At 35.5% G+C, this 13,528-nt stretch overlaps 1 protein-coding gene across 5 annotated transcripts in view; it reads right to left on the bottom strand.

Annotated features, from left to right (window-relative positions):
- Nucleotides 1-13,528, bottom strand: part of LOC138708166 (probable E3 ubiquitin-protein ligase makorin-1) — an 83,057-nt gene that overhangs the window by 39,359 nt on the left and 30,170 nt on the right. For 4 of the 5 annotated variants that reach the window (XM_069838425.1, XM_069838424.1, XM_069838421.1 and 1 more), the window contains 2 exons: nucleotides 12,799-12,935; nucleotides 8,334-8,569 (listed from right to left, as the gene is read on the bottom strand). In XM_069838425.1, the coding sequence (XP_069694526.1) occupies nucleotides 8,334-8,569; nucleotides 12,799-12,935 (373 nt within the window). The remainder of the gene's footprint in view (nucleotides 1-8,333; nucleotides 8,570-12,798; nucleotides 12,936-13,528) is intronic. The other variant, XM_069838422.1, reaches the window with a different exon arrangement.

Below are 13,528 nucleotides of genomic sequence, written 5' to 3'. Positions count from 1 at the left end.
TCGTTTTATTATATTTTCTGTGACGTTATCTCTGTATTAATATTGTTATTAATCTACCGCTATATCAATAATATTTTGTAAAACGTTTCTACATTGTCGCAGTATATAGGCGGAACACTATGTGTGGACCTATCATATTATATATGTGGTAAATAAAATAGTGAATAATTATTAATTAGCAATAATAACTGTATATCGAAGTTTTTCATACTATTTTATTTATATTTCCTGTTTTGGTACGTTCCATTGACTGTTCCATTAAAAGTTTGTCATAAACGCAGAAAATAAAGCCTTATTTTCACTGTGTGAGCAAAACATATGTGTATCTTATCTGTCGCCTTCCATACATGATAAAACATGTCGGTGAGATGACCTTGTACTGTGCTTCTATTTATTATGAGCGTATCACGACCGATCGTATCTCACTCGAGGGTGCAACACTCGACCAAGTTCAAGCGAGCGATTTAACTCCAATGCAGCACTCTGACAGACAGAATAAGAAATGAAGATGTACTGGAAAGAATGGGTGAAGAAAGAATGATGCTCAAATTGATCCGGAAGAGAAAAAGGAATTGGTTGGGTCACTGGCTCAGAAAGGGCTACTCCAGTTCCTCTGCCGTACACTTTTATGACGTCACTAATACTATACAACTGTTTTACATTATTTTGTGGAACAGAAATTTACAACTCCATACTATACAAGAACTTTGACTAATAACTAATAATGTATTAGACCACACTTTTGTGGAATAGAGCCCTGGAGACTGTAGATAACGGGAATTTAATGGAAAACATTTAATTCTCTGATGAAGCTGCTTTCCATGTGTGTGAGAAATTACAGAAAGAAAACAGCCAAACAGCTTATGATTAGTCACATGCCACATTGGAACGTGATACACCAAAAGTGAATGTTTGGTTGGGTTTGATTAACTCAAAACTGTTGTTTTTTTTTTTTTTTTTTTTTTGAGAAATCAGTAATGGACAACATCTACCTAGACATGTTAGAACTGTTCGTGAAACTCTAGATTCAACACGATGGCATATTGTATACTGTTGTGTTCCAGCAAGATGGTGCTCGTCCTCATTTTACGGACATGTCCATTACTACCTCAACAGAACATTTCCAGGGAGATGGAGAGATGGATAGGTAGAGAAGTCACCTCAGGTGTGGGCTTCCCATTCACCAGACCTTATCCCTTTAGAATTTGTTGCATGGGGCTTTATCAAGTCCAAGGTTTACACTATCAAATGAATGGTCTGTTAGATTCACACAATTGTATCAGGGCATGAGCAGGCCTTACTACAGTTGACATGTTATCACAGTTTAGTATATACAGTTGCGAAGCTCAATACTTACTAAATATGCAAACATAGACAGTTGAAATATGCATCCATAGATAGTTGCTAGCCACCAGGATCGCTACTATCGCCTCATCACAGACTCTTTCCCTAGCAGACGATAAAATGTATTGTACTTTTGATAATGTGTTCTTTTGAAAAATTAACACCTTCCTTCCACTATTGAAATACGAAATACATAAGGTTTATATATTATTTTCATAAAGTATATATTATATTTTATAAACTCACCTTCCTGGATCTTTCGGAAGAAGGATAACTCTGACCTCTTTTTCTTAGAATTTATAGTGCCACAAACGTCTCCTTGTCCCATATTATTATTCAAATTACTCGTATTGTATTTTAGCCATTTACAATTATTACAACCGATAACGAACATTTCAGTTTACACAACTTTTCACAACAATGTGAAATACGGCACAGTCAATGCCTTTTCGATCTAGACCAGGCCGTAATATATGTTCGGGTTTTCTATTTCAGTGTATGGAGCTCAGTGAATTATTATACTGTAACTTTATTGCGTATCATAGCTAAGTTTTATTTAGTGTAATGTGTCCATAAGTTCCCTTTACATCTTGTTGCATAACAGCCTATGTTGCAGAAATAATTACAAAACTGTTATTTTAATGCGAAGAGAATTTTACATGTTAAAATAAACTTTTCGCATCAACATTTTAAGTTTCGAATGGAAGCTATTTTGAGGTTTAATAAAAAAGAATTTATATTGTGATTTAATATAGCACATCTACCTTCCTTAATAAAGACAGAAAATTTATCATACCACTCTTATGAAATTAGTGTACATACGATTGTTACTTCGTCTCTTAAGTAGTAGATAAATACAATAATTCAATACTCAATTGTAGTATTAAAATACAAAGTGAATGTGCAGAGTATCATACATGACATTATGCTTAATTATAATGTATAATTGCGAATTTAGGAATATAAGATATAGTAAACATAACCTATAATATTTCTATATGAATGGCAGGGCATTGGAGACCACTAAAATTAGACAGAAAGGGGCAACTGGGACAGTAAACATAATGTATAATTCCAACATATCTAAATATCCGTGCGCAACTGAAAATTATTGAATTGTGCATAAATGAAGGTACAAGAATTTCGCAATATTTAATCGAAATAAAGGCAAGTATTACACATACGAACAACGTAATTTTCACACCAAAAATAATATTTAATCTTAACTTGCAAGTGATTTATGTCTGAAGTGTCTCATAATCATTGTTTTAAATTTTATTAATGCAATTACACTACATTTTAGAGAAATGTATGTTACCGTTTATGCATTCCAACTAATTTATATGGTTGAAACGCCGCCCTTCGTGATCAGGATAAGCGAGTCACATGGTCTGCCTTACGGCCTGTATTAGATCACGATGGCAGTGACACAGTCTATTGTTTCTAGTACTCACAGCGCTCCAAGCGGCTAGCAACTATCACGAGAAATGCAAAAAAACATCCCAAGCTTCGCAACTGTATATACTAAACTGTGATGTTATGATCTACATTTCGTTCCAATGAACCAGGGCATGCCAAACTTTTCATAGCGAGAGCCACATTAACTATCCGAGAAAGAATCGCGGGCTAAGTCACGTAAGTTTAAATTAAGTCTAATAAACAAAGCTCATAAATAACATTAGTATTCAAATTTTGTGTTTTATTGACCTAAAACCTACACTTACATATTAATAACTGCTGCAATTAATACTTGACAAGTTATTAGTCATAGTTGCATGGCAATATAACACGCAAATATTACATACTATTATCTGTTACGGTACATGTAATATTAACGGTCTATATTCAATGTGAAGAATGAAGTTGAGTTTTCTGTGATTATAATTGGAGACATTTGAGGTTCTAATTTTGTGCTTCCAATGAGCAAGACAATGTAAATGTTCATCACACTTCATCAGGTAACAGATCTATGATTTGATTCGACATATTTGATTTTTGAAAATGTATTTTCACGCACATAAATTGATGCAAACTCTGATATTAATCCCCATGCAAAGTCTTTCAAATTAAAATATGTCACTTAACAGACAAGTCGTAAAAATCCACCAATTACCTTCCTTGTATTAGTCCTTCAATATGTCATTACATCACGGCAACAGCTTCCAGCTGCAATTCACGCGAAAACTTTTCTACATCGCATTCAAATAATAATCCGTGGCACTACAGCCCGTGAAGGGCCTAGACCGACCAGCCGGCTGCTGGCCTCACGCCCACATGCCGAAGCAGAGGTGGACGATCATCCAACCAGAATGGAGGTACCGTGTGGTTAGCACGATGATCCTCCCAGCCGTTATAGCTGGTATTCGCAACCGGATTTCGCTACCTATCGTAGCTCCCCAAGTGCATCACGATGCTGGGTGGGCACTGGTCCCATACACTGGCCGAAATTTCATGAGAAAATTTCTTCCCCCATGAGGACTCGAACCACCGCGCATTCCGTAACGCAAGTCCTAGGCGGGATGCCTTAGACCGCGATGCTACGGCGCGGGACATCGGATTCAAATGGGTTTTGGAAAATTTTGATATTCTCTGCATTCACATCAAGATCAGAAAAGCAGTTCTGGAACTGTTGTTGAAGAGAGTGTATAACTTGCTGCCAAAAAGCAATGGAAAATTCTGTTGTGCCTTCCATGCTGAATTTTTCACAGCACGGGAAATGAACAATGCTGTTGTTCACAAGTTGGAATTCAAAAATCATCAATTTTTTTCTGAATTCTTTCATATGGGAATACAGTTCATAAATCAATCCTCCTCCTCGTAACCTAAGGTTGCTTGATTATATCTGCAAGGAAAGCCAACTTCCAATCCAATCACAGTTAGCAATTATGAGCAGGGGCCGTTTCTTTTTGTTCAAGAAAATTTCAATTTCTTTTCTGAGCTCGAAGAATCTCAGTAATACTTTTCTGCAGCTGAGCCACCAAACTGAAGTATAGTAGGGAATATCGGGATACTTTGTTTCTATTTCCAATAGAAACTCACGAAATTGGCGGTGGTTAAGTCCATGGGATCAAATAAAGTTCACTGTCGACACTACAGACTCTATAACAACAGGTACCTTCAAAATTTTTCCACATAATACATGCTGGTGGATAATACAGTGCAATATCACAGGCTTTGAGCACCCACTTCTCGAGATATTCAAAATGACTGGATACTTTCTGACACAACTCGTATTTTTTCACAATGTCGTATTATAACACTATGTCAACTGTATTAAATAATTGTTCAATTAATGCAAATTTAAATTTCGCTATAACCCAGTTTCAAAAAAAGAAACAAGGAAGTCGAATTATAGAATCTCTCAACTACACTCACTAGGTATTTAACAAATCTTAAACTATCGACCAGAAATCAAACCTTCATTCTTCTACTAACAGCACGTAGTCATGGATAAATATATTCTAGGATGCAAAACTGCGGTCAGCACCACCTGGCCGCAGGGGGCTGAAATAAGATGATCAGCGCCCAACATCGTAGGTGGTGAACATTAGAACTACGTGTTGGGTACATTACCCAGAGTTCTCTATTTATCCGTTTGAGATATTGCTCGAGAGTCAAGGAGACGAGATGGCATACAGAAACTTGCTAATAAGTGAACATAAAGTGATACGTGTGTGTATAAGCAGTGTATGTTAAACAGTGATGTTTATGGACATTGTAAAAATAGTGTTGTTGAATGTATTGTAAAGTAATAGTAATATAATAAATTGAACTATCTAAGTAGTTCTTGCAGACTTTTCCATTGCACTGTACAATAAATACCCAAAGAATACAATCCCAATTATTTAACCTTTTGCTTTATTTTTTGTCTCTGTCTGGTTATATTTTAATCGGGTAGTGTAAAACAGATCGTCTCTTTTATCTTCCTGTTGGCTCCAGTAAGAATTTTCAGTAGAAGATGCTGTGAGGAATAAAATTGTAAACGTTTTATTTTAAATTGGGTTAGTTTTGAATATCGATGAGGGTGGGAGGGAATACTTTCTGCACAGTTTAACATTTTCGTCACCAGGTGCGCTGCTAAATGCATGGAGTAATTACTCTTTTCGCTACTTGGTGTGCTGCTAGATGTAATAACGCCCCTCCCCCCAACAGGTGGCAGCAAGGTCAATTTCTACAACAGCGCCTCTAGTATGTGTTAGGGGAAACTCAGTAAGTTTCGCATCCTATTATATATTCATCCACGGCGTAGTCTTTAGACTTTTATCCAAGGAGAACAAATTCCGTCCATGTATCTTCACAGATAGATGAATTGCCATATACAGTATAACATAATAATTAATCCTGTAATGTTTACATGAACAATATTCTACAACCATATCACCAAAATTCGACAATTAAATATAAATCTTCTTCATTCATGTCTTCATAAATTTCTGTATTACTCTTTTGTGAATAAACTTACAATATTCTACAAGTTCACAACAAACTGTAGTAGCCTTCAGCATAGCTCAGTTGGCTGAGGCACCTGCCTGGCAATCTAGAGTTGCACTCGGGCATGGGTTTGATTCCTCCTTGAGCTGACTACATCATTGGGTTTTTTCCGAGGTTTTCCCAAAATTTAAGGCCAATGTCAGGTAATCTATAGCGAATCTTCGGCCTCATCTCGCCAAATATCATCTCACTATCACCAATCCCATCAATGCTAAATAATCGAGTAGTTGATATAGCATCGTTAAATAAGCAAATTAAAAAAAAAACAAGCTACAGTCAATTTCTATTTCTGGACAAACTATAAATAGTACCTATTAAAATTATTTACTTTAGTGCTTCTCAATCTACAGACACTGTTCGAAGATAACATCACACTAATGAAGAAATCTTAATGCTAAAAGATCACTTGTTCACACACAAACTCTCAGAAGACTATTGGATATTAAAACCTTAATTCCCTTGCTCAGAAGCAATCATATGATTGGACAACAGCTGGACTACAATTAGTAAGGAGCGGATTCCTATGTAATTAAATATTTTTCTTGCGTGTGATAAAACACAATTAACAAAGTTAAAAATTCCGAATGTCAAGTTTCAAGTTTAAAACCCGAATTTTATTTCTCACAAAAAATTTATGTAAATACATATTTTCAGGAAATCTATTACAAACACATAAATCTTGGAGTTTTTTTACTTAAATAACTTTTTACAAGAACTTTTAAATATTTTTGAAACTAAATCAATTACATCTCTCAGAAATACGTTATCTTTTTAAGAATTCTTGGTTGCTTCGTGTTTCTAAGTGCTGTGTGGTGTATCCGTGATCCATTATCGTAATAGTATCGCCTCAAGTTCTGAGAACTGCTAAGTAGCATATCAGTGTTATTATATGAGAATAAATTAACATGCAAAAGGAGGAGAGATTTTGCAACACATAATTAGGAATGTTTATTGTTGCTGAAGATGATTTCATTCCGCGCTTTGTTTGTGAAACACAACGGATAAGAGCTCGGGTATAAACATTATTTAATTTAAACAAATCTCTTGCCTCTCGTTCATGCCTATGAAGTGAGGAAATACGAGTACATCTTGTTGTGATTCCCCGTTATCGGACCATAAGCATAAGCTGCGTAGTGTAGACATGGTGGCGTCGCTATAGGAAGCTTTTCTCCGACATTGTCAGTCAGTAGATAGAAACATTTTCTTACCTTAAGACGTGTGTATATTAGCCTCTTAAGATGCCTAAAATCAAATCGAGTTTAAGATCACGTCTACAGCAATATGTAAGATGAATTTAAAAACATTTTTACTACTGACAGAAAAGTGTTATTTTGCCAACCATGTAGTAAATCAGTAAGTGCAGAACAGAGCTCTCAGGTAACCCAACATTTGTCTGGAAACAAGCACATTGCCGCTGCTTCATGGTAAAACAGTGGATATAAAAAAATGTGTAAAGTTGCTCAAGTATTGGAGGATGAATTTAAAAACATTTTTACTACCGACGGAAAAGTGTTATTTTGCCAACCTGTAGTAAATCAGTAAGTGCAGATCAGAGCTCTCAGGTAACCCAACATTTGTCTGGAAACAAGCACATTGCCGCTGCTTCATGGTAAAACAGTGGATATAAAAAAATGTGTAAAGTTGCTCAAGTATTGGAGGATGAATTTAAAAACATTTTTACTACCGACGGAAAAGTGTTATTTTGCCAACCTGTAGTAAATCAGTAAGTGCAGATCAGAGCTCTCAGGTAACCCAACATTTGTCTGGAAACAAGCACATTGCCGCTGCTTCATGGTAAAACAGTGGATATAAAAAAATGTGTGAAGTTGCTCAAGTATTGGAGGATGAATTTAAAAACATTTTTACTACCGACGGAAAAGTGTTATTTTGCCAACCTGTAGTAAATCAGTAAGTGCAGATCAGAGCTCTCAGGTAACCCAACATTTGTCTGGAAACAAGCACATTGCTGCTGCTTCACGGCAAAACAGTGGATATGAAAAAATGTGTAAAGTTGCTCAAGTATTGGAGGGTGTGCCTGTAGGTGAAATTGACGGTGTAGGTGTTTGTGAGATTCCTCTCTTTAAATATACACGTCTGATGTCCTGTGATGTGGAAAGATCGTTTTCACAGTGTAAGTCGTTGTTCAGAGATAATGGGCATGCATTTGTGATGGAGAATTTGGAAATGATCTTTGTTGTTCACTGCAATTCTTGGACAACTACTAGCAACTGATACTCAAGTCTGATTGGTGAGTACCTAGTAAAATTTTTTTCAAGCTAAGTAAGGTATTTTTGTCATATTTAAAAAAATATTTTCTTTATTTTTAGCAAATATTTTCGTACTTTTTAGCACATAAAAAATAAATATATTTAAAATTTTTAGCACATAAAAATCCGCTCCCTAACGATTAATATGCATCAATCAGAATTAAAATAAACAGTTAAAACTCTGCATTATTCTACACCATCAAAATAATTCTTAAATACCCCAACACTTACGTTCACATGCTTTTTCCGTTGTTCCTTGTCTTGTGGATGTAAACAGGCATGCCCGCACAGATCACATGTTTCACCGTGGATGTATACACACTGACTGCCATACTTGCATTCACCTGCCTCTTGGAAAGGACAAAGTTTTTTCTTGTTACTTGGTGAAGCTAAATTATGCTGCTGATTTTGTGAGATCTTCTTGCCAGCCATAGGATTCAACACTTCAGCATAAGACTTGGGAGGCACTGCAAACATATAACATTCTGTTTTAGTCATAAATACAAATGTAGGCTAAAATCTCATGTATAGTACAACCTCCATTAAACATTATTTTTTTCACATTAAAAGTTAAATTTTCACGGTCCCAATAATTAATACTAGGACCAGGAAGTTCATGCATTTGCATATATTTTTCCATTGACTGTAATTAATTGCTGAATGATTAATTATCTTCAAGAATCAACATCAAAGCTTATCAAATCAAATTTTATGTTGTTTATATATGCATATTTTGACTTTTCATAAAAGCATAATATTTCATGATATTTATATTATCGTGGTATTTTTTCGCATTTAAGCTCATTAAAACTGATTTTTAAAATAAAAGCATCATATTCTATTTTTGAAAACTGGTACTGAGTAAAATGATTATAATTATTTTTACCAAAAAAGTATTGAAAGTTTCGCGGCACACCTAGTGAATCTCATGGCACAGTAGTGTGCCTAAAGCAATAGCGTCCTTGGAAAAGGTCGGCATATCTTTAAATGTGACATTGCAAGTGTTTGAAGAAACAATATCCAGCCTAAATTCTGTCTCTGGTGGTGTAGAGGAAAAGCTTAGGAATAAAAAAGTTACATGGAATCAAAGCTGCAAATGCAGTGCTGCAATCAATAAAAGAAGATAAAAAGAAAGAAAACAGTTGGATGAAGAAATATACAGAAAAAGCTGTAAGCATCAAATGAGATGTTAAATGAGTTGAATATGATTTAAATATGGACAACAGTTTGTCAGAATATTCGTCTGCTCTATGCTTGCAGTCAACTTTTTTGGGGATCACTTGACTTATTCACAAGTACACACATCCAAATAACCTCGAAGTACTCTCCAACACACACTCAGTATTGCATCCACTCAAACCATTCTGAAAATGCTGAATGCCAGACTTCTTTGGGCATAGTGCAAAGACACTCTTAATATGCAGTTGAAGCAGCTTCAGGTGAAATAGAACCAGCAACCACGAATGTTTTCTTTCACTTTGGAAAAAAGAAGAATGTGTTCCAAATCAGGGCTCTTGACTCGTGATTCCTCCAGGAACCTGGTCGTCTTCTCTGCATTGCTGTATGCCAGTCATGTCAATTGATGCCAACAGGAGCAAACGCGCGCTTTAGAGCTCAGGAGAGCCTGAGCACTTTACAGAGGAAAGAAAAGAGACAGACGAAAGAGGTAGTATATGCCGCTTGGTCGAGCTTTATACAGGGATGGCCAGCACTGATTCAATAGATAAATGGAAGAGAACTTATTAAAACTGTATCCATGTTAATTTTTAGATTTGTCTGAGAAGTACAAGTGCATTATAAGAATGTAAGCTTTAATTTTAATGCTCAATTTTCACAAGTTTGTTTTTTTATTCGAAAGGAATATTTTCTCAACTTTTTTTTATAGAAAAGTGAAATTTTCAGATATACAGTAGATTTATTTATTTAGTAGCCTTACAGGTACTGAAACAATGTTTTCGTAAATCTAATATACCGTAAATACGTATTACTGAACATAGTGCATTAGAAATTTTGAAAATATTTGTAAAGAAATGAATTCACAAAGCAACTACTGTCACATCATAAGCAAAAGATAGAGGAGAGTCGGGTAGTATCGGACATCGGGTAATATCGGACAGTGCGTTTCTTTCATCTACCACCATATGGTAGTACCTGAATGACATGGTTACGTTTCTCTATGTAACATCACAGAAACGTAACCATGTCAATCAGGTACTATCATCGTGTGGTAGATGAAAGAAACTCAATGTCCGATATTACCCGATGTCCGATACTACCCGACTCTCCCGTATGTGCCCATGTGTTGTAAATATGTCAGCTCTATAGCTTCAGCAGGTTTCGAGAAAATAATTTAATATTCTGGTAATAAGAATTGCTCACCAATATCACCTTAAAAGCATAATGCGATAAGAGTTTTGTTATGGAATATTAGTTACACTTAAAACAGATACAGTACCTAGGTAACTTTGCTTTGTAGTGTAATATTGTTCTGATTAGTTCATTGATTACTTTTATAAGGCTAAATATACCATCAATATCAATTCCAACTTATTATGTCATACTCAATCTTCTTTTTTTTTGGGGGGGGGGGGGGGGAATGCGATATCACTTTCTTTATGAATGATATGTTTCATCCACTTAGTAGAGTATAGTTATACTGCTAAGGAATTTAAGTGAATATTCCTTCTTAATTCTTTATTATGTTATTAACGTTTAAAACACAACTACAATATTAAGAAATTGGTGTTAGTTCTTTTGTTTTACAGACAATATAGATAATATCAAACAGAAAGAAGCCATATAAAAATAACGATATAAAATTTCACGTTCTGTTTGAAGTTTGTGCACTACTGTTTTCTTAATCCAAAAAGCTGCTTATTTCTCCTTCAACACCCAGCGCTTGATGCCCACGCACGACGTCAAGGTCAGAAAAATATGTCTGCTTTGACATCACTGCTGTATGTGATGAAGCAGGTCCACACAAGCCTGTCTTCAAACATTTCTTCACTTTGTTGAAGACTATAAGGTAGCTGTTTTGTTTTATACCATCTCACAGTAACTGTTTTTGGTTCCCCAAGTGGGATGGTGGGATTATGGTCATTGGCAGACGATTAGGTTCAGATCATCTTCCCCCCCCCCCTCCAACACTTCTTGCCCTCTTCGCCTTTGTTAATGGATCCTCACCAGACTGATTACAGTCACTTCGTTTCTGGGTCATACTGGCATTGCTTCTTGAAATGCAATTAGGCTACACAAAATTTTGCTGCTTTCATGCGAATGGGACAGTCCTGCTCGAGATAATTATAAAATAAAATGACAATCACTAGAGCCAGGGAAGAAAAATATTATACATCAAGTCCTTGTACCACAAAGTAAAGTAATTTTACCCCTTCACACATTAAGTTAGGGTTAATGAAGAATTTTGTTAAAGGAATGAATCATAAAACTGAAGCATTTAAACATATCGAGGAAAAATGTCCTGCTATTAGTGACTCAAAAATAAAAGAACGAGTTTTCAATAGACCACAAATTGGAGAAATAATGAAGCACAATCACTTCGAATCTTTGTTGGAAGGAAAAGAGAGAGCCGCCTGGATTGCATTCAAGATGGTTGTATTAAATTTTCTGGGTAACCATAGAAGTGAGAACTATGAAGAACTAGTGCAAAATTTACTGTTGGCGTATGAAATTATAGGTTATAACATGTCCCTGTAAATTCACTTCCTTCACTCCCATCTTGTCTATTTCCCCGAGAATTGTGGTGATTTCAGTGATAAGCATGGTAAGCGCTTTCATAAAGAAATTTCAACTATGGGGGAAAAAAAAAAAAAAAAAGACTGCCAAGGACAGTGGAGTACCAATATGCTAGCAGACTATTGTTGGACTTTAGCTCGTGATGTACCTGATGCCCAGTATAAAAGAAAACGCAGAAAAAGAAAGCTGTAATCTTCTGAACAGTGAATATTTAACCTTATTTTCATTATATAAAGCAGTACTTTGAATAGATATACATTCGAAAATTTCTCAAAAACCGTAACCAACAACTGTTTTTTTATTGTCATATTCGTATTTAGGTGGTTCAAATTATATGGAAAACATGTATCACATGTCCAGCGCAAAAAAAAAGTTAAAATTTGTTACGCAGTGTTATTTGGACTTTCCAATGCTGACGAAAATACAAGAGAACACAACACTTCTAAACACTAAGTTGTGTTTTTCTAATATGTCCATTAGAAATAAAAAAAACTTATTACTGTTTATAAAAAAACTCCCTCTCCTCATTAAGTCACCAATGCTTTCCCTTTCAGTCAATAAACTCAGTCCATTACAAGAGATTAACGTATGTTGTTTGAAGTTTAAAGCTTTTATATTATTATTATTATTATTATTATTATTATTATTATTAATCTGGCAGAGCTAAGGCCAGTAGGCCTTCTCTTCCACCCAGCCAGACTAATTATTATCACAGTATAGAAATCCATATGCACAGATACAGAATTAAGATTTGGAGTGAGTCTTGATGGGAGTCCACCTGTATATAGGCAACAATTTTACACGACTGTCCACAAGTAGCATATATATACTAGGTCTCTTGTTTGCTGCACACGCGCAGTGTGTTCCAAGCGAAAATTATACAATAAGCACGCTCCAAATTTTATTTCCTTATCTGTAGATGTATCAGTCACGTGTCATTTACCACGCTCTGTTGTCTTTGGAATGTGTTCTTTCCCTGCAGGAACAAATTCTGGTGCATACACCCAGCTTTCTGCAGTGTCTTCACCAATTCCGCTGTCTGCACTATTTCCTTGTTTTTTCAGAACTGTAGTCTTCCTGCTATCAACAGAAAATATAATTATTGTTTACATTATCAGCTTTCATGGTTTGATCAATTAATGTTCAATCATAGTTTAAAAACCCCGCAAGATGCAAGTAGAGTTGCCATTTGAAAAAGTTACTTGCTGTGGACTGAAAATTAAACTGTAGAAAGAATAAAAGATAGAACAATTATAAGAGCTGAATTAATATTTATTTTGTCTTACACAGTAAATTTTCCACAAATTACATAATACAATTGTGCTTCCATATCTGTTTCAGTACTAGTAGTTTCAAGCATCAGAGGTTTACCACAGCCAGTGGCGGCTGCTCCCTACGTGCTGTAGCATGCCATAAAATTATCGTCGAAATAATATTGTTAAAAAAAAACGCACATAATACAAATTCTACTTACTGCCCATGGCTCACTTCCTGAGCTGTTTCTTTGCGGGGCGAGATGCAGAGGGGGAGAGTGGGCGGTCCTGGGTACCGCATGTGCCTACTACCCTATGTTCAACACATCGGCCTTTTCAGGATTTCTTTATTTTCCATTTTAGATGTTCATCAAACATATTGTCATTAGGCATATTATTGGATTATTATTATTATTATTA

This window comes from Periplaneta americana, chromosome 10 (assembly GCF_040183065.1).
Source record: "Periplaneta americana isolate PAMFEO1 chromosome 10, P.americana_PAMFEO1_priV1, whole genome shotgun sequence".
Lineage (NCBI taxonomy): Eukaryota > Metazoa > Arthropoda > Insecta > Blattodea > Blattidae > Periplaneta > Periplaneta americana.
Note: the sequence above shows the minus strand (reverse complement) of the source record. Positions and strands in the feature narration are given on the sequence as shown.